Source organism: Malus sylvestris, chromosome 11 (genome assembly GCF_916048215.2).
Source record: "Malus sylvestris chromosome 11, drMalSylv7.2, whole genome shotgun sequence".
Lineage (NCBI taxonomy): Eukaryota > Viridiplantae > Streptophyta > Magnoliopsida > Rosales > Rosaceae > Malus > Malus sylvestris.
The window spans coordinates 6,912,700-6,931,470 of NC_062270.1; the positions used below are offsets into that span (position 1 = coordinate 6,912,700).

General features: G+C 39.1%; 3 protein-coding genes across 12 annotated transcripts; all 3 read left to right on the plus strand.

Annotated features, from left to right (window-relative positions):
* The first annotated feature begins 1,153 nt into the window (after window positions 1-1,153).
* Window positions 1,154-10,088, plus strand: LOC126589104 (uncharacterized). Of its 9 annotated transcripts, none has more exons than XR_007611708.1 (9): window positions 1,182-1,285; window positions 1,399-1,462; window positions 1,898-2,130; window positions 2,216-2,431; window positions 2,523-5,711; window positions 5,845-6,029; window positions 6,227-6,398; window positions 6,466-6,515; window positions 8,272-10,088. XR_007611708.1 is itself a non-coding variant. In XM_050254302.1 (7 exons), exons 3-7 carry the CDS (start codon window positions 1,924-1,926, stop codon window positions 6,312-6,314), a joined length of 3,885 nt encoding a protein of 1,294 aa, XP_050110259.1. In that variant the 5' UTR covers window positions 1,154-1,285; window positions 1,399-1,462; window positions 1,898-1,923; the 3' UTR covers window positions 6,315-10,088. The 9 variants fall into 9 exon arrangements, 2 of the variants coding, with proteins under 2 accessions (XP_050110259.1, XP_050110260.1); XR_007611707.1 differs by having other exon boundaries at window positions 6,227-6,375; XR_007611702.1 differs by having other exon boundaries at window positions 6,227-6,871.
* Window positions 10,089-11,021: 933 nt separating this feature from the next.
* On the plus strand, window positions 11,022-13,422 carry LOC126589126 (tubulin beta chain-like). The gene is made up of 3 exons (XM_050254348.1): window positions 11,022-11,498; window positions 11,705-11,974; window positions 12,538-13,422. Exons 1-3 carry the CDS (start codon window positions 11,105-11,107, stop codon window positions 13,212-13,214), a joined length of 1,341 nt encoding a protein of 446 aa, XP_050110305.1. The 5' UTR covers window positions 11,022-11,104; the 3' UTR covers window positions 13,215-13,422.
* A 1,627-nt stretch (window positions 13,423-15,049) lies between these two features.
* On the plus strand, window positions 15,050-18,032 carry LOC126589154 (uncharacterized). 2 transcript variants are annotated; one of them, XM_050254382.1, is made up of 4 exons: window positions 15,050-15,438; window positions 15,678-15,720; window positions 16,389-16,537; window positions 17,568-18,032. In XM_050254382.1, the coding sequence occupies exons 1-3, from the start codon at window positions 15,163-15,165 to the stop codon at window positions 16,532-16,534; spliced, it is 465 nt and encodes a 154-aa protein (XP_050110339.1). In that variant the 5' UTR covers window positions 15,050-15,162; the 3' UTR covers window positions 16,535-16,537; window positions 17,568-18,032. The 2 variants fall into 2 exon arrangements, with proteins under 2 accessions (XP_050110339.1, XP_050110338.1); XM_050254381.1 differs by lacking the exon at window positions 17,568-18,032 and having other exon boundaries at window positions 15,051-15,438; window positions 16,389-16,748.
* Window positions 18,033-18,771: the final 739 nt, after the last annotated feature.

Here is an 18,771-nt window from a genome sequence, read left to right on the forward strand (position 1 = left end):
AAAGTTAATATGACCCCAAACAAGTTCTTGAGAACATTAGATTACTTGCATGATTTTCTTTTTTTTTATATCTTGGGCTCATATTTTTCTGAAGTTGAATTTTCTTGCTGATATTTTAGTTGCTTTGGTCACATTATTCATGATGCTATATTTGGATAGGTCTTTATTCACTATTACTATAAATATTTTTTATTCGATTGTGCTAGATGCAGTTGTGACTGAAGGTTTTTCTCATTGAATAAATTTAGAAACGATTTTATTCACACACTTATTTTTAAATGTAACACCTTATTTTTATCTGTCACACACCAATCTTATTTTCGATCGTTTAAGGGGATGTATTCAATTGAGAATTTGAGAAGTTTTAATGGATTTTTACGAAGTTTAACTGATTTGTAAATATTTTATGTAAAATTTTGATTTAATTCCCTCGAAATCTCATAGGAAGATGTGAGATTTACGGATGTTTAAAATACACTACAAAATCTCTCCAATTCCCTCTAATTCCTCAACTTTTCCAAATTCTCTAAATTCAATGTTATAAACTTATTTAAAATTCTAATTGAATACACCCAGATTTCTAAGGATTTTAATAAACTATCTTAAAATCCTGATTAAATGCCCATTGAATTTCAGATAATCACTTAAAATTCTGATTGAATACCTTTATATTCATTAAAAGAATTAAAATTACTCAAAACCCCAATTGAATACACCCCCTAAATGTATGTGTAAAATCTATCTTGAAGTTATATTTCCATTTTAAGGGAGGTATATTGAGAATTTGAGAGATTTTGATAGATTTATAAATTCATGAATTTTTATGGAGTTTAATTGATTTGTAGATATTCCATATAAAATTTTGATTCAATTTCTTTAAAATCTTATGGGGAAATGTGAGATTTGTTAATGCTTAAAATACATTACGAAAGCTCTCAAATTTCCTATAATTCCTCAACTTTCTCAAATTCTTTAAAATCAATTTCTAATTGAATATACCTGAAATATTATAAATTTATTTAAAATCCTAATTAAATACTACAAATTTTTAAAAAATTTAATAAACTATCTTAAAATTATAATTGAATACATGATAATTTAAAAAAAAAAATCACCTAAAATCCTGATTCATTAAAAAAATTAAAATCCTTAAAATCCCGAGGACTCAAGCAACACTTGTTTTATAAGCACCGTCTTCTTCCTCTGCGCTTCCGTTCGCACTTAGCAATAGCATCTCTCTTGTGCCCAGCGAGTCTTTGCGTTTCTCGACCAATCCGCGCCAACTGTAATCCCACTCGATTTCTGCCTTTACTTTCTCTTCACGCACAACATTTTGTTCATGAAAACCCTAAGATTTATTCTATTTTTTTTCAATTTTCCTAATTTTTTTTTTTACAGGTTTAAGCTGGGCTAGGGTTTTAAGGTCTCGAATCGAATTGGTATACATTAGAGAAACTCCCAGGTACCGAAATTCTCTTTGAGAAAGTTTGGGAATTGGAAATTTATAAACGAAAGTTTAAATCTTTATGTTTAAGTGTTGAATTTAATCAGTTTGGACTTGTGAAAGTTGAAACCGCACTGGTCTGAATCTGAAAACGAACAAAAACTCGAATTTTGATTATTTTCGGCCTGTCTTCTTCGTACGCATCGAAAGGTTTGGGATTCTCGTTGTTTTTTGTTTTAATGCGATTTTCTAATTATTACCATATGCTAATAGAGTGATGGGTACATTTTGGACTTGCATTTATGCGTCCCTGTTCTATGCGTTTGGTCATTTTTTTGGTATTAGGATTTGTTATATGATTTTGAAGTGAGTAAGTCATGCATGCTGATGGAAGAATGAGTTTCTTTATCTTCACTAGGGGCTCACCATTTTTGTGCTCATTCGGGTTTATAGCGTTGAAGCTGAATTGGTAGGGCGGCATGGGATTTGATAACGAGTGCATATTGAATATCCAGTCTCTTGCCGGGGAGTACTTTTGTCCGGTTTGTCGTCTGCTTGTTTACCCAAATGAAGCGCTACAGTCGCAATGTACTCATCTCTACTGCAAGCCCTGTTTGACATACGTTGTGAGCACCACCCAGGCTTGCCCATATGACGGCTACTTAGTGACAGAAGCAGATGCCAAGGTCCTTCCTTATACAACCTTGGTTGTAGCAAAATCTTTAATCTTTTTTGTCTGTTTATTGATAAACCTTGACACAATCAATGCAGCCACTTACTGAGTCAAATAAGGCACTCGCTGAAACCATTGGAAAAATACCAGTTCATTGCCTTTTCCACAGGAGTGGATGCACATGGCAGGGACCATTATCCGAGTGCACACCTCATTGTTCTGGATGTGCCTTTGGAAATTCCCCTGTAGTATGCAACAGGTGTGGAGTCCAAATTGTACATCGTCAAGTGCAGGAACATGGGCAAACTTGCCCTGTAAGTATTTTCATTTGTTTTTCTTTTTTTTAATTTTCAACCGTTTGGAATTGAGACTTATTTGATTTTTATGGTTATCTTTCAATTATAGGGTGTGCAGCCAGCGCAGCAGGCACAGAGTGCTCTAGACACTTCAGCTTCTGGCACATCAGCAGCTACTGCTGATCAAACCCAGGCTGCAATTCAAACAGGAATACCTACATCTCAGGCCTTGGTTTCTCAAACTACAACTGCACCTGGATCTGATCCAAATCAGAAAGCAAACTCAAGTTCTCAATCTCAAGCGGCTGTGCCGTCTGCTGACCAATGGTACCAACAGCAGCAACCATATCAACAGTACTACCAGCAGTATCCTGGATATGACCCATATCAACAGCAATATCAGAGCTACTATCCATATCAACAGCCAGCGGTTCCACAATCACAGCAGGCTCAGCCACCATATGGGACTGTTCAGAATCAACCTCAGACATACTTGCAACCTCAGCCCCAAACTCAACTTTCGCTACAGCCTCCAATTTCTCAAGCTCAAGCTCAAGCTCAAGCTCAACCACGACCCCAAATTCAGCCTCCAAATGGCCAGGCTCCTATTGCGGCTCAAACTCAAAATCAGGTACAAGCCAACCAACAGCAGCAAGTCCACCCTACAGTGCAGACATACCCAGCAGCTCATGGGCAGCAACAGCCATATTACCAAGCTCCACCCCATTCACAACCTCATCCTCAACAGGTGCAAGTGCCTCCATATCAGCAGCCCCAAATTCAGCAACATACCCAGGCCCAGCTCCACCCACAGCACCATTCCCATTCTCAGTCTCAACCTCAGCCACAGGCACAAGCTCAACACCAACCCCAACTTCACCCTTCTCAGCCCATGAATGCTGCTGTCCAGCCTCAGGCACATCCATCATCTCATGCTGTGTCTGGAAATAACTCATATCCCCTACCTCACCTTTACCAGCCAGTGCAGTCAGGAGCCCCACAACAACACACCATGCACGTGCAATCTCAAGGCATGCCTCACTCTCAGTTACAGACTCATGTTCAAGTACAGGGTCAGCTCCCTCAACAACCCCCACTTGTGCGGCCACCCTCGTCTCTTACAACAATTCCAAACCAGCAGCAGCCAGCTTTGTTGCCTTCACCTGGTCAAGTGCAAAACATCAAACCTGCACAACAGCAGCCAGTTCCCTCTTATGCTCAGCAACCTGGAAATTTGGTCTACAAGCGCCCGCTTATGCAGGCAATTCAACAACCGATGCTTCAGCAATATTTCCACCATCAGGCATATGTACAGCAGCAACCATCTACACAGTTACGTCCCCAGGGCCAATCTCATTCATTCCCTCAACATAATGATGCCTCTATGCAGTCTCAGCAGAACATTGCATTGTCTCAGGGCATTCAACATACTCAGTCTAATCTTGTAGGAAGGCCTATGATGCCAAGTCATGCAGTACAACCTCAGCCCTACGCACAAACTGCTGGCCAAGTGAGGCCAATGCATCCTTCTGTAAACCATCCATCTACAGATCAGAATAATGTTGTCAGAACAAACAACCCAGTGCAATCTGGAGCAAACTCAAGGCCAACTATGTCTGAAAGGCAAACTGAGAAAGAATCTGAGTCATCAAATCAGAAGGTTGCAAATGGCGATGAACTTAAATATGTCAATTCCGAGATGGGTATGAAGTCCGCTGATGATGAGCATAAACCTAGTGGTGAAGATAAACCTAATCAGGGGGATACATCTTCTAAGGAGATTCCAGAATCTAGGGGCTTGCTGGGGGCAGATCGAGATTTCCATGCACTTGAAAATGGAGAGTTTGTAGGTAACCCAACATTGAAGAAAGAAGGTGTGGATAGCACTATGGAGCACTCAAGTAACGGTAAGTTGGGTGAAGCTGTAGCTGAGGTTGCAAAAGAAATCTTATCGGAAGAAGCTCAACTTCGTGAAGAACAGGGTCAAAGGTTGCAGAAGGATGAGGGTTCGCAAGCTGTATCTACTTCAGCTCCAACTGGTCAGGTACAAGCTGGTGGCTCTGCACAACCCTCACATCCTGTACCAATACATCATGGACCTACTATACTCCCCCAAAGGCCTGGTGCACCCCCTTCAGGACCTCCACATCATACACAGGGGCCTGGGCACCCCTTGACTCATTTAAGACCTCAGCGACCTTCACATGTACCCAGACAACCTTTTCATCCATCTGAGCACTTGCAGCTACCTGGTGCCAACCCAGGTTTTGGACCATCCTCTGGAAGGGGGGGAGGTCATTATGGTCCTCAAGGTGTACTACCTCCTTCCCATACAGGGGCTCCCAGGATGCAAGGTGAACCTGTTGGAGGCCCTCCATTTGGTGGAATGATGGCAAGAGCAGCACCATATGGCCCTGACGGTCCTAGGGGTCACCAGCGGCCTGCCTTTCAAATTGATCAGGGAGCAATTGGACAGCCATCTGGAATCCCCCCAAATATGTTGAGAATGAATGGAACTCCAGGCCTTGACCCCTCATCAACTCATGGGTTGAGGGATGAAAGGTTCAAGGCTTTTCCAGACGAGCGATTGAATCCCTTCCCGGTAGATCCAACTTTTCGTGGTATTGACCGGGTAGAGTTTGAAGATGATCTCAAGCGATTCCCTAGGCCTTCGTATCTGGATTCTGACCCTGTTTCAAATTTTGGGAATTCTTCATCAAGGCCCTTTGATAGGGGACCTCATGGGCCCAAGTATGATATTGGTCAGAATACAGATCCTGTTGCTGGAGATATTGGAAGAATGGAGCCTTCTCGCAGTCATCCAGATTTTGTTGGACGACACCTTATGGATGGTTTGGCTCCCCGAAGCCCAGTTAGAGATTACCCTGGCATCCCATCTCATGGGTTTAGAGGCTTTGGCCCTGATGATTTTGATAGAAGGGAATTTCATCGGTTTGGTGATCCACATGGAAATTCATTCCGCGAGGGTAGGCTTTCTAATTTTCCTGGTCATTTTCGTCGGGGTGAGTTTGAGGGCCCTGGTAATATGCGAACTGTTGATGGGCACCCTGGTCATCTTCGGAGGGGAGATCATTTGGGTCCTCAGAACTTGCATAGTCATTTGCATTTGCGAGAACCTATGGGTTTTGGTGATCGTCATTCACGCCTAGGAGATATGACTGGGCCTGGGAACTTTGAATCATTTCGAGGCAACAGGCCAAGTCATCCACGTCTTGGTGAACCTGGATTTAGGAGCAGTTTTTCACTTCAAAGATTTCCAACTGATGGAGCTTACACAGTTAAGTATTACTTCAAGTATCTGTATGTGTTAAGTGATGCTCTTCTGTTTTCATTGTTAATACAGCTTCCATTGTGATATTTTATTGTATTTGATTTATTGTCCAATTTTTCGATGCTGTTTATATCTTCAGGGAGATCTAGAGTCTTTTGATCACTCAAGGAAAAGGAAACCAGCTAGTATGGGATGGTGCCGGATATGTAAAGTTGATTGTGAAACAGTTGAAGGCTTGGACTTGCATTCACAAACAAGGGAACACCAGAAGATGGCGATGGAAATGGTGCGAAGCATCAAGCAGAATGCCAAAAAGCAGAAACTGTAAGTTCTTTGAGCACATCATAGTTACTTATTGGCTTTTGATAAAAGAAAAAAAAGTTACTGATTCGCTTCATATTTGATTTTGATTATAACATTATCATTATTTTCAATCTTTGGGAAAAGGCTTTGTTGTTGTTGTTGTTGTTGTTGTCTAAGAAGTCTGATGCTTCGTTTTTTTCTTTTTCTTCATTTTGTAGAACCTCTGGTGATCAGTCCTTGGTAGAGGGTGCAAATAAGTCAAAAAGTCCGGCTTTGAAGGCCGAGGAGAAAAGCATTGATGGATGATGGTGTGCTGCAATGTGGATCTCTATGGTTGCATTTCACTTGGGGACCAATTGTTTCTTTGGTATTATTGCGTTAGCAATATAGGTGATGCACCCTTCCATGCCTCTTTTTTCTAGATTCAGGGTGGTTTATGCTAGTTTTGTCATTTCAGGTTGCTGCCATGTTAATGGAGATGGTATTTGGAACTGGAGTTCAATGGCAGTTAAGTTTGTTGTTTTTGACTCTCAAGTTTTCTACTTTCACTCGGATTGTTTTTTGTTGACCTTGTCATTGTCAATCCAAAAGTGGTATATTGCTATCACTTCCTTTTGCATTTGGTACCATTGAGATGGCATTGGTTTATAGCATATGGGTATGTATGCTTGACTCTCTTAATCTTATATATTAAGTTTATTCAACTGGACCGGCAATGTATTAAGTTTAGTTTTACTGCTCTCAGATATGTACTTATGGTTATAAAGGGTATCATTGCTAAATAGCTCTCAAAAGGTCGAAACAAGGACATTACCTTGAACATTGAAGCTAATTTAAACTAAGCATTTTTCTTTATGCTCTAGGTAACTTTGTGAATTTTACATTATTGTCAATCGTTTCATTTCGGTTTCTACAAGAATATCTGTTTTAAATGTAAGGAGACTTGCGCTCTCTGACCTGCTTCATCATTTCTATTATAGGCAACTTTTTATAGTATGATATTGTGTAATCAACCTGATACTTGGTCTTCAATCTAGTAGAGAGTGGACCGACCAGATTAAGCAGATTAGTTATCACTAACATTTCGTCATAATTTTACCCAGTAAGTTGGAAGTGTTAAAGTAGTTTTTACTAAAAGATGAGGATTTCTGTAATGCGAATGAACTTAGAGAGAAATAAGTGTCTATCTCTATTCTTTAGTACCACAGTAGGCTTCAAGACTAAATATTTAAATTGTATAGGCTTATAGAAGGCAATGACTGGAGTACATTTTACTATTTAGATTATACAGGATTTTGCAAGCTGATTTCTAAGAAAAAGTGATAGAATTTAAGGAATTAGGTATGTTGGAGCCATGATAAATCATATATCCAGTCTTTTCTTTTTTATAGTAGTTAGCAGAGACGGCCTCGTGATATTGCTTGTTGGACTGCAGCATCTATTATATTATTTACTGTTTTGGTGGCTTGTGAATCGACATTTATTTGAAGGATATTTTGTTTAGCTGATAAACTATAGTGACAAGTATTTGGAATATCGTCAACCTAATTGAAGAATGTGGTCTGCACAATTGATCTGTATATTATTCTGCAGCTTGGTCTTGTGCTAGTTGGTGTAGGACAGAAGCGGAAGCTACTGTCTATTTGCTGTAGCACAGCAAAACACACTAGGGAGTAGAGAAGACAATGTGCTAGTTGGTGGCTTGTGATCACTGAACAACATCAAAACAACAGAGAAAACAATGAGATCCTTAAAAAGATAGAAAGATTACTGTCTAATTTTCGGAATAACAGACCAGCATGAAAAGTCTCGTAAGGGTAGATATACGAGGGTTACATACATCATCCTAGCCTTGATTACTTCACTATTCAATTGGGCCTCCAAAACTTACTTACAAACTCACAAAACTAGCGCCCGACTATATATAAAAAACAAATTAAAAAGACTAGGAGTAGAAGCACTACTATCATCTAGAAATCAGCATAAGACATAAAGATAAAACAAGTCAAATAAAAGGTAAAGTAAATACCAAAACTAAGTTGGCTAGCCTTTTAATCTTGGAAAGCTTTGTAGATCTTATCTTATTGTTTTACGTTTGGGGAAAGGCTTACAATTTCCTAAGTTCAGTTTTTATCGTTATTGTTATTTGTTTTACTACTGACTTGACTATTTATTCTTAACACTGTCATGTAATTTTTAGCGTGAAAGGTCAATTTTGTTGTTGATTTTTCTTTTTGGTGGAATTTCTCTTTTTCTATACTAGATCTTTTCAATTCGACCCGTCTTTTTTTGGCGAAGGAGACTCCATAAGGGCTGAAAGTTTAGCGGAAAAGGTTTACTCTGTCATCTGTTTTTGAGGTGGTAAGGTTGTGTTCAATGTACAGATTTTATTTAGTTGGCAAAATTTGCTTCTCAGCGTTGATTTTATAACCTGCTGATATGTTGGGATTCATCTGTTTCTACATATTTACGAAGAGTATATTTTCATCTTTCGAAGCAGTAGGATAAATCTTAGGAAACCTTAGGAGACTGGTAAAATCTGATTACCTTCTATATACTAGGCATATACTTAGATCCTAACTTTAAAGGGCCACAGGCTTACATTTAAAGATGTCTACTTGGATTGTTAGGGTTAGGGATCATGACTCATCAATTATTTTGCATCAGGACAGTTTGATGGATAGTTTTCTTTGTATTACGATCCCTCCTGAAATATTTTTCAAATATAAAAGTTCAGTAGCTTCCCCCGAATTAGTGAATTAGGCAGGATCCTTTTGCACGGAATAACAAAGCAAAGAGCGAGTCAGGATAGTTTTCTTTATATTACCATCACCCCTGCCATTGGCGGGCAGCACCCCAAGCACACCACATTCTTAATGCTTGTCTTATACGTTCACTAACAATAAATTTTATTTTGTTTGTATGTTGACTTTTGAATGAATTTTGCAATTATTGTCCCCTTGGGGTATAGCAAACACTTCCTATCAATTTTCCATGCGTATAGTTTTGGGTTTATGTTGAATTTTTGAGGCAGCCTTGCTGGTTGAACTCGAATATTTTTATTTTTTCTATGTTGGTAGCAATATTCTTGTCTATTTTAATACCTGTATAGTCTCTCTCGCTCTCACACACACACAAAAGTTAGACAATACATCTTTTCACTCTCACCTACCACTTTAATTTTCTTGTTTTCCATCAAAGTTTGGGTGGTAGAGGAAGGGAAGAAATGGCGTGTTTCGTCCTTCTCTTTCCTACTTTCGATTGTGAATGCAGTATACCAATTCTTAGTTTTGTTCAACAGTATTACCATGATTTCTATGAATAACTTTAGGCACGATTCAAACCCTGAATTCTTTATATTATTGCACGTAATAATATATGCCTAATGCTAACCCTTCCCTTGTATAATCCGGAATATAGCAACTTAAATACTAAAACACAACTTCGGAAATCGCTTAGAAAATTTATCCTTGCTTTCAACAACTGTCCTTACTCTAGATGCTTTAGCCTGTACATGAACATAAGCACCGAAATGTTTGAATTTGATTGATTTTGTGAGCTGTGTTTGAAATATAATCGCCGTTGAACTAATACTTGTCTCGGAAATACACTTCTTTGCTTAAAATTCTATGACGGGGTCGTAAAGGAACAAGAATAACACCCTGATGTGGTCATAGTAGGCTTACAAAGGAACAAGAACAACATAAAAGAATAATACGAATAATGGCGAAAACCTGGTTATTTTGTTCGATGATTCCTAACGAGCTTAAATGTTTGATAAAGATTGCAGTGTGGTGCAGGGATTATAGCATGATTGCAGAGTCAATGTAGGATGCTTGCTTACTGTTTTGTTGTAGCGCTAGCTTATTCTCAAAGCGTGTCTCTGGCAAGCGGTAGATCGGAAGGTTATTCGGGCGATGGAGACTCCTTACCTTTCAAATTTCATTGCCTTTGAAGGCATTTTGCTTAATCTGCGTTTTGTTTTGCAGTGATGGGTGTATGGTATGGTCGTAAGCTTTAATTGTTTGACTTTCTGAGACATTCTTGGGCATGCTATATTAATATTTTGTTTTAAATGCACTTCTATTTACTTCCTTTGCTTATCCTTTTAAGACTAATTGAAGATTATTAGACCAAAACATCACGTGATGTTGAATCTATTTTCTATTTTATGCAAGTTAATCTCGTTGTCTGAGATATTTTAGGTGTAAACTAATATTCTTCATTGTAATTAAACTCATAATTGTTGGCATACTGTTAAAGACCTTTAAAACTTAAGCCATTGATGTTAGCTAATTGATGAATGGCCGTTGAGTGATGCGTCGGAGTAACCTATGTTCCAGTTCAAAAAAATTCTCCGATATAATAAATAAATTTAAACTTGAGATTCCGCAAAATGTATTTATTTCACCTTGCAACAGATGTTCCAAATTCGATTTCTCATTCCACAACATCTTTATAACGTTGAGGTTTTAAGTTGAAATTTCTCAATTGCTCAAAATATCTTCACCAAACAAAAAATGGGAACAAAGATTAGTTTTCTTCCAAAATCAGTGGTTAAAAAGTAGGGGTCAAGATTCGACCACACGCAATGCGCGCGTTGTACCAGATCACGAATAACCTTTTTTCCCAGGGTTTACAGCCTTTAATTAATTTCACGAACCACATCACATGACATGGAAACGCCACCAGACCGTCCAGGGGCAATTCCGTCATTTCAAAATTCCGGATCCATAAACCAGTGGGCCATACCGTATCCAGCTGTATCCGTAATTCTAAATTCAAAATCTTCGTTTTAGGCTCTAAAATTTAAACCGTTTTTCACCCCCATCAAATTACGCGGCGCCCATCCAGCCGTTGATTCTCCGGATCCCGGTTAATTTAAACGGCCAATGAAAATCCCAAAAATATAAAAATATAAAAAATTAGCAAAGAGCCGTTATAGGGTACACCTCACTCCACTCTATATATCCTCCTCTCAGTCACTCTCTCCCTCATTCTCCGCCGCTGCGCCTCTCTCTCTCTCTCTAAAACTTCCTCTCTCTTTCTCTCTCTAGATCTGCGGATCTGCTCTGCGGTGAACCCTAGAACCGAAAATGCGTGAGATCCTTCACATCCAGGGAGGCCAATGCGGCAACCAGATCGGTGCTAAGTTCTGGGAGGTGGTGTGCGCCGAGCACGGCATCGACTCCACCGGTCGCTACCACGGCGACTCCGAGCTCCAGCTTGAGCGGGTTAATGTCTACTACAACGAGGCCAGCGGTGGCCGCTATGTTCCTCGCGCCGTGCTCATGGATCTGGAGCCTGGAACCATGGACAGCATCAGATCTGGGCCGTATGGCCAGATCTTCCGCCCTGACAACTTCGTTTTCGGTCAATCGGGTGCTGGGAACAACTGGGCCAAGGGTCATTACACCGAGGGTGCAGAGTTGATCGATTCTGTTCTCGATGTGGTTCGTAAGGAGGCGGAGAATTGCGACTGCTTGCAAGGTATGTGTAAACTCTGAAATGATTAAACCCTAACTGTAATTTGTGAGATTTAGAGATTGGGTGTTTCATTTCTGTGTTGGTTAAATCCTAATTTACTGAATTGACGAAAACCTGATTGTATTTTGTGAGAGTTGGAGATTTGGGGGTTTTCATTTCTGGGTCGATGGTCGATTAAACCCTAATTTTGATTTGTTTTGGTGTTGCAGGGTTTCAGGTGTGCCATTCGTTGGGTGGTGGTACTGGATCTGGGATGGGAACGCTTCTGATCTCGAAGATCAGGGAGGAGTACCCAGATCGGATGATGATGACTTTCTCTGTGTTCCCATCTCCCAAGGTCTCAGATACTGTCGTGGAGCCTTACAATGCTACTCTCTCGGTCCATCAGCTTGTGGAGAATGCTGATGAGTGCATGGTTCTTGACAATGAGGCCCTCTACGATATTTGCTTCCGCACACTTAAGCTCACCACCCCCAGCTGTAAGTTGGCTCAGATCTATCTTCTTAGTTGTTTCGTTGAGAATCAATTTTGTGCAAGTGTTTGTATGCTTATGCATCTTGATTTGCGCTAGAAATTTGACTATGGTTATTATTCTCTGTTGAATGATTGATTGCTGCATGATTTGAAAGTCGAATCGTCTTTTCCTTTTGAGTTTGTTCATTATGTGATATATTTGCTATCATATTTATTGTTGAGTAATGCGTCCTCATCCATTTCTTAAGAAAAATGAGTTTTGGTGATGAATGAATCTGTCTAAATTTTGTGAAAGTAAAGTGAGGTGTCATTTGGTTTTGAAGTGAAAATGAGGTTTCATGCTTTCAAAGCTTGAATTTGATTTCAAGGGAAAATGCGATTTGGTGAACACTATTGAATGGTTCGCTGCTTCTTTCATTGTTTATTGTTGGGTTCTGAAAGCATGATTTGTTGTTTATGTGCAAAACATTTAGTACTATATTTGAACTATTTACCCATTGATCATTGATGTGTGCTTCCTCAAAAGACTATGAAAGCTGATTTCTGTTTTCGTCTTTGATGTTTGCAGTTGGTGATTTGAATCATTTGATCTCTGCAACAATGTCTGGAGTTACCTGCTGCCTGAGGTTTCCTGGACAGCTCAACTCTGATCTGCGCAAGCTTGCTGTTAACCTGATCCCCTTCCCCCGTCTCCACTTTTTCATGGTGGGCTTTGCTCCTCTTACTTCACGTGGCTCACAGCAGTACCGGGCCCTGACTGTTCCAGAGCTCACACAGCAAATGTGGGACTCCAAGAACATGATGTGTGCTGCTGATCCCCGACATGGACGTTACCTAACAGCATCAGCCATGTTCCGTGGTAAGATGAGCACCAAGGAAGTGGATGACCAAATGATGAATGTGCAGAACAAGAACTCTTCCTACTTTGTTGAGTGGATCCCCAACAATGTGAAGTCAACTGTCTGTGACATCCCACCAACCGGGCTTAAGATGGCATCAACCTTCATTGGGAACTCGACATCCATCCAGGAAATGTTCAGGAGAGTGAGCGAGCAGTTCACTGCCATGTTCAGGAGGAAGGCTTTCTTGCATTGGTACACTGGTGAAGGCATGGACGAGATGGAGTTCACTGAAGCCGAGAGCAACATGAATGATCTGGTTTCTGAATACCAGCAGTACCAAGATGCAACAGCTGATGAGGAGGAATACGAGGATGAGCAGCAAGAGTACGAGGAAGAAATGTAATTTCTTCGTCAAAGCAATAGCGCTTCTTTTAATATCGACTTTCCAGTTTAGTGCGTTTGTGTAGCATGTGAATGAATGAATTTCTGGTTGAGAGAGAGATTGATGGACGAGTTTTAATATCAACTTCCAGTTGCTGCTCCGTGCTGTAACTTCGCTTATTTTCGACATTATGGATTTGCTGTAGTGATGATATATTTGCTTTCTGGCATTTGTTCTTTGCTTGTCTCTCTCTTCAGTAGTAATAGCGAGTTTTGGCATACCATCGACGACAATCGGGGATATATCCCTCTTTGACAATACGGATACTGCTTGTAGCATTCAGGAGGTTTTTTCTCTACAACTCAAAGACGCTCCTAGGCACAAGCTTGTGCCTAAACTACCTAAAGCAGTCTTAGAGGTGATTCCGAGAATCAATCAACCGACAAATTTGTATCCCAGCTGCTATGGGCCGGTGCTCTTATGGATACATTACTTCATTGTTTTATGGGGCGTTGCGACAACCTAATAAAAAAAAGGGGTTAAGGGCCTTGAACAACTTTGATAAATTAAGTGCTGTTTAAGATGGAAGCTCAGATCAAAAACAAAAATGTAGGTACCCAAAGATTCATGGTAAACTTCGACGGGAGTTTACCATGAATGTTGGTAAGCTCAGATCCAGCTACACGATGTTGGAAATGGTTCAAAATTCGAATTCACCCTCCTCCGTTGAAGATATCCAAGCGTTACTGAGCGCATATCTATGGCCTCTCTTTCTCGTTGTTTAATCAAATCTATCATCTCTGCTTTCAGTTCGACTTCCTTCTCCCTTCTCAAAGTATCCCCTCATGTGGTAATCACTATACCACTGTTCCTTTTGCAACAGTGTGTACTCTTTATATCTTTCACATGCTAGTCACGTGACTACTTATGACAACAAGAACTTTGTATACACTATACGCTCATTAGTTTATGGTTACACTCATCACATGTAAGAAATAATAATTTTATTGTAATGTTAAATGGGGGTCTTACCTTTAAATGGTTATTAGACCATATCTAAAAATCCCTAAATTCGACCGGGTACGTATTCTCTTTGTTATCAATGAATGTCGTATTTTTTTTCTCAAAAATCCCTAAATTTGAAAGGGTTGTTCAAGAGGAAAGTTAGCAAATGTTGGATCCCAATCCTGGTTTGAACTCCCAAGGATACATTTTATAGGATCACCGGTTCTGTTTTGGGGCTACCATTTGACCTGGATCCCAAAAGTACGTTGCCACCTTGTGTGAACTTGAACTGCATGGGGAAAGGATTAAGGGTGGGGTGCTCTACTAAACTAAGTAGTATAGGATGTGCTTAATACAACTTCACACAATTCTGTGAACAGATTGCGACACCTTTACCACCCGTTTTAAGTTTCCTCAAGCGAACATCTGTTTTAATGCTCCACTTGTTTACAAGCTTACGCTACTAAAATCAGCTGATAAAAAAATTAATCTGTCATTAATGTGGAATATCTCCTACAAGAATACTACAGTATAATGATATTCCTCTTCACTTGAAAGTGAGAGGTCTTATGTTCGAATCTTGTTCACGACGAATTCGATACCAAATTAGGTTACTCATTGTGTGGTTTTAGCCGAACTCCCCCTCCGCTCAGTGTAAAAATATCAATATATTCATAAAAAAGAAAATAATAATAATAATAAATAAAATTTAAAAAAAAACTCACCAAAGGAAATAGTGGTATTTTAACAATGGACTTGGATTGTCTGCCCTTCCATTTCGGTGCCCTCCTCGTGCCCTCCTATTTTGTGTGGTCACGGTTAAGCCACGTAAACCTTTCAAGAAAACTGACGAGGTCATTCCGTAATAACCACAAGCCTCTCAAACGAGTTCCGCCTCCCCAGCAAAACACAATTTACCCAAAAGAAGCCGAGAACGGAGAGAGTGAGAAAGCCGAACCGGAAAATGGCGAGCGGTCTTGCAAACAGAGCATTAACGGATCGAACCGGAGGCCTCTGGAGGCTCACATCGAGCTTCCTCAGAAGCTTTAGCACCGCTTCCCAAAACCCAACTTCCGCCGCCCCTTCTCCTTCTTCGGCTTCAAATAAACCCAAGCGGAAGAAAAAGAAGAACCTGTTCGAGGTGGCCCAGTTTCTACCCAACTGGGGATTGGGGTACCAAATGGCTAAGACCCATTGGGTCGGCGTCTCTTACCAGATTACCAAAATCAATCTTTATAAGGTATTGATTGCTATCAATTTTTCCCAGATTTTGCTGGGGTTTTTGCTCTGTTTGGTTACTGGGAAAATGTGGGAAATGATTACAAAGTTGGGATTTCTTTTACTCTAAACTTTTACATTTGATTTGATTGCTAGTACAAAATGAGGGAATGTTAATTCATATTTCCATTTTATTGTTTGTTGTTATCATTGTGTCAGGGGTTTAATGGTTTAGGGTTTATGTGGTTTTTAATTTTTCAGGATGGTAGACATGGCAAGGCATGGGGAATCGTTCATAAGGAAGGTCAGTGTTCAGCTTTACATTTCATGGAATTTGAACTTTTTCGTGTTCTCGGTTCGATTGAGTTTCATTTGTACCTGGGTTTACTGATATAATCAATATTGGTGTTCTGACTAGTTGTTGACATCGTTGTTATGTATCACGGTGATCCAAAACGTGTAACCTTTTATTCTTTTTACATGATTTTGGGTGCATTCTGAGAAGAATGATCGTCTTCATTCATTTGAAAATGGAATACCCTGAATGGTTGGGAGTTGTGTTATTTAGTTTGTATCCAGAGCGCTTCCCTGGTCACAGTATTTTTCTTTGCGACTGAACATGCAGCCTAATATGAGTTATAATTAATAAGTGAGAACTGTGTATGGGATTCGGGATATTGACTCTCTTTACACTTCCACTATGCGCTTTCATATATAAACGTAATGCATCTGTACAACCTGCGTATATGAATATGAGGTTCCTTTTTGTTACAGAGTCTCGATCCTCTATTTGTTTGTCATTTATGTATTTAGTACTAATTCTTTAGAGTTCTATGTTAGACCTGTAGTTGTTAGTCTTGTGAGTCAGGACTCAGGACTACTAAGCTAATAATAGTTGATCATTTTATGGGTTGGTATTGTAGATTTTAAGTTACTCTTATATGAAAATTAATATAGTAGAATTTGTTCCAGGCTTGCCAGCTGCAGATGCCCCCAAGAAAATAAGTGGAGTCCACAAGCGTGGTTGGAGATACATTCCCAACTCAAAGACTGAAATTGTTCCAAGTACGACTAAACCTACAGAAAGTGCTCCAGCAGCTGGAGTTCAAGCAGCTTGATACGTATTTCCTCTTTTTTTAGGGAATTTAGCCCGATTTGTTATACTTGGATGTGCTTTTTCAGTTAATCAGTTGTATCCTCCATTGGTAGTGTGTTTTTTCAAATCAGTTACTATGATGATCCAACGTAGCATCTTCCCTTGTGCACTGAAACTAGAATAATGTTTTGGAAATGCAACATTGGAAATGGCTTATCAAAGAGAAGGATTGAGCATGTTTGAGTTTGCTTCTTGTAATGTCTTCTCTTGTGTGGTCTGGTGCCTGATATTGTTTCTTCTTATTGTATGAATGTAGTCAGGATGGTGTCCAATTTTCGTCTTAAAATTTTATGTTGCTTGAATTGATGCTTGACTTCATATAGAGCAAGATTTGCATCGCGGTATAAGGGTTTTATGTGTAGTGTTGTAGTGTCTCTTGTATTTGGTGTGAGCTCTCTACGTTTATGTTTTGTTACAATTTTTGCCAGTGTCCTAGCTGAGTTGTCATATAATACCGTGTATACAACGTCCCCTGCGATTAATTGTGCATTTTCAGCCACATTTTCCAGGTCTATGTGAATGTTGTACTCAAGACTAGATTTCCAGCTAAATAGGTGTTAAAAATAGAAGACTACCACTCTTGCCGCGAAAACTAGGAGAAGAGTATATATTTTTGCTTGTATGGGATGAACCAGCAATGAACTTATGAAGAAGAATCATATATGTTTTTGCTTGATCTTGCGTGTAACGGACCAACAAGAAACTACTTGTGGTTATAACTTATAACTTACAGAGATAACTTACGGTGAATAGTATGTTCGTATCCACTTTACATAGAAAGTAATAGCAATAAATTTCCAAATGCTGACTCATTTCTTGGTTGATCATATTCGATGAAGTTGCTGCAGAACAATCCCATTTTTTGTGCATGAATATAATGCTTTTACGGTAGTTTTGTTGTCATGCACCCTCTACTGCAGAGCATGACAAACTTTGTCCGCAACTGAAAGGTATCCCTTTGCTTATTGACTAAACTTTACAAATTTTCCTTGCAGGCATAGATGAAGATAATGATTTTCATGTTACGGAACTTAGACGTTGAACTTAGACATTGAACAAGCTCAATTTAATTTCCTCTAATATCTCATGTATTATTACTTAACTTGTGGATAGGTATCCCCAATAAGAATTAGGAGTTTAAATGAAGTTATCTTCCTCACAAAATTACTAGGCTTTATATTATGAGTGTCATTGCACATACTGTGAGAAGTTTCTCTCGAAGGTGGTGTGATGATACAATTTTGTTCACGCCAATAGCCTTGATGGAAGAATTGCAATCTTCCTTATGTTGGGCTTTGTTTTGCCCTTGCTGTGAGACGGGCCTGAGAATTTGGTTCGGTAGCTGGGTAGCTTTTTAGTGATTCTCAGCCTCAACAATTATGTAAAGTGATTGTTGTTGGTATTACAATCTAGTGTTATTTCTAATCACTTATGAATATGTTTTAAATTTGACTCTCGTAGATGACAAGTTTGAATCAAATAAATATGAATAGATCATTGTGTAATTTAGCCTGTCCACCGCTTAGTTTAATACTTCGTTGTATAAGAAAAAGCATGTAAAGAAAAATATGATGCTAATATCAGTATAGTAAAACATTTATTTAGTCATAACGTTGGGACTAAACTAATGTAATAACTATAGGAGGAGTATTACTTAATAGAAGTGAAGTTATAAAAAAAAAAATTGACTTAACATATAAGATTAGAGAAATCAGTTAAGGTGGTTTAGACACTGTGAACTGAAGACCTACAAATGATCTAGTTAAAAGATGTGATTATGAAATAGAGACTTAGGATAAAATGGGTATTTGGAGCTAATAAAAGACTTTGTACAAAACTAAGTGCAATGACGTTCTAGAATTCATACAACCGATCCCACCTAATAAGATAAAACTTTGTTGTTGTTGTTGTATCCTTGATGAAAGTTATATGGATACAAAGAACCACATAATTGTGACGCACAGATCATGAAGTTCCTACTTCAAGTTGCTTTGGATTCCAATAACAAAGTTAATATTGGGCAAAGGCACTCATGATGAGCTCCAAGAAATTGTTGTGTACAATAATATCATTTTACAATCTGTTATCAACTAGCACTTTGAATTTTATTTTTTATTTTCAACCTCAATCATATTTCAATAACGCTTAAATGGTAACAATCATAATAAAAGTTAAAATTTGTTGAATATTATTGAGTAT

Coding starts and splice junctions, on each gene's coding strand:
- LOC126589104 (XM_050254302.1), top strand. CDS start 1,924: ATGGGATTTGATAACGAGTGCATATTGAATATCCAGTCTCTTGCCGGG. Junction 2,131..2,215: donor TGACAGAAGCAGATGCCAAG/GTCCTTCCTTAT, acceptor CAATCAATGCAG/CCACTTACTGAGTCAAATAA. Junction 2,432..2,522: donor AACATGGGCAAACTTGCCCT/GTAAGTATTTTC, acceptor TTTCAATTATAG/GGTGTGCAGCCAGCGCAGCA.
- LOC126589126 (XM_050254348.1), top strand. CDS start 11,105: ATGCGTGAGATCCTTCACATCCAGGGAGGCCAATGCGGCAACCAGATC. Junction 11,499..11,704: donor GAATTGCGACTGCTTGCAAG/GTATGTGTAAAC, acceptor TTGGTGTTGCAG/GGTTTCAGGTGTGCCATTCG. Junction 11,975..12,537: donor TAAGCTCACCACCCCCAGCT/GTAAGTTGGCTC, acceptor TGATGTTTGCAG/TTGGTGATTTGAATCATTTG.
- LOC126589154 (XM_050254382.1), top strand. CDS start 15,163: ATGGCGAGCGGTCTTGCAAACAGAGCATTAACGGATCGAACCGGAGGC. Junction 15,439..15,677: donor CCAAAATCAATCTTTATAAG/GTATTGATTGCT, acceptor TTAATTTTTCAG/GATGGTAGACATGGCAAGGC. Junction 15,721..16,388: donor GGGAATCGTTCATAAGGAAG/GTCAGTGTTCAG, acceptor AATTTGTTCCAG/GCTTGCCAGCTGCAGATGCC.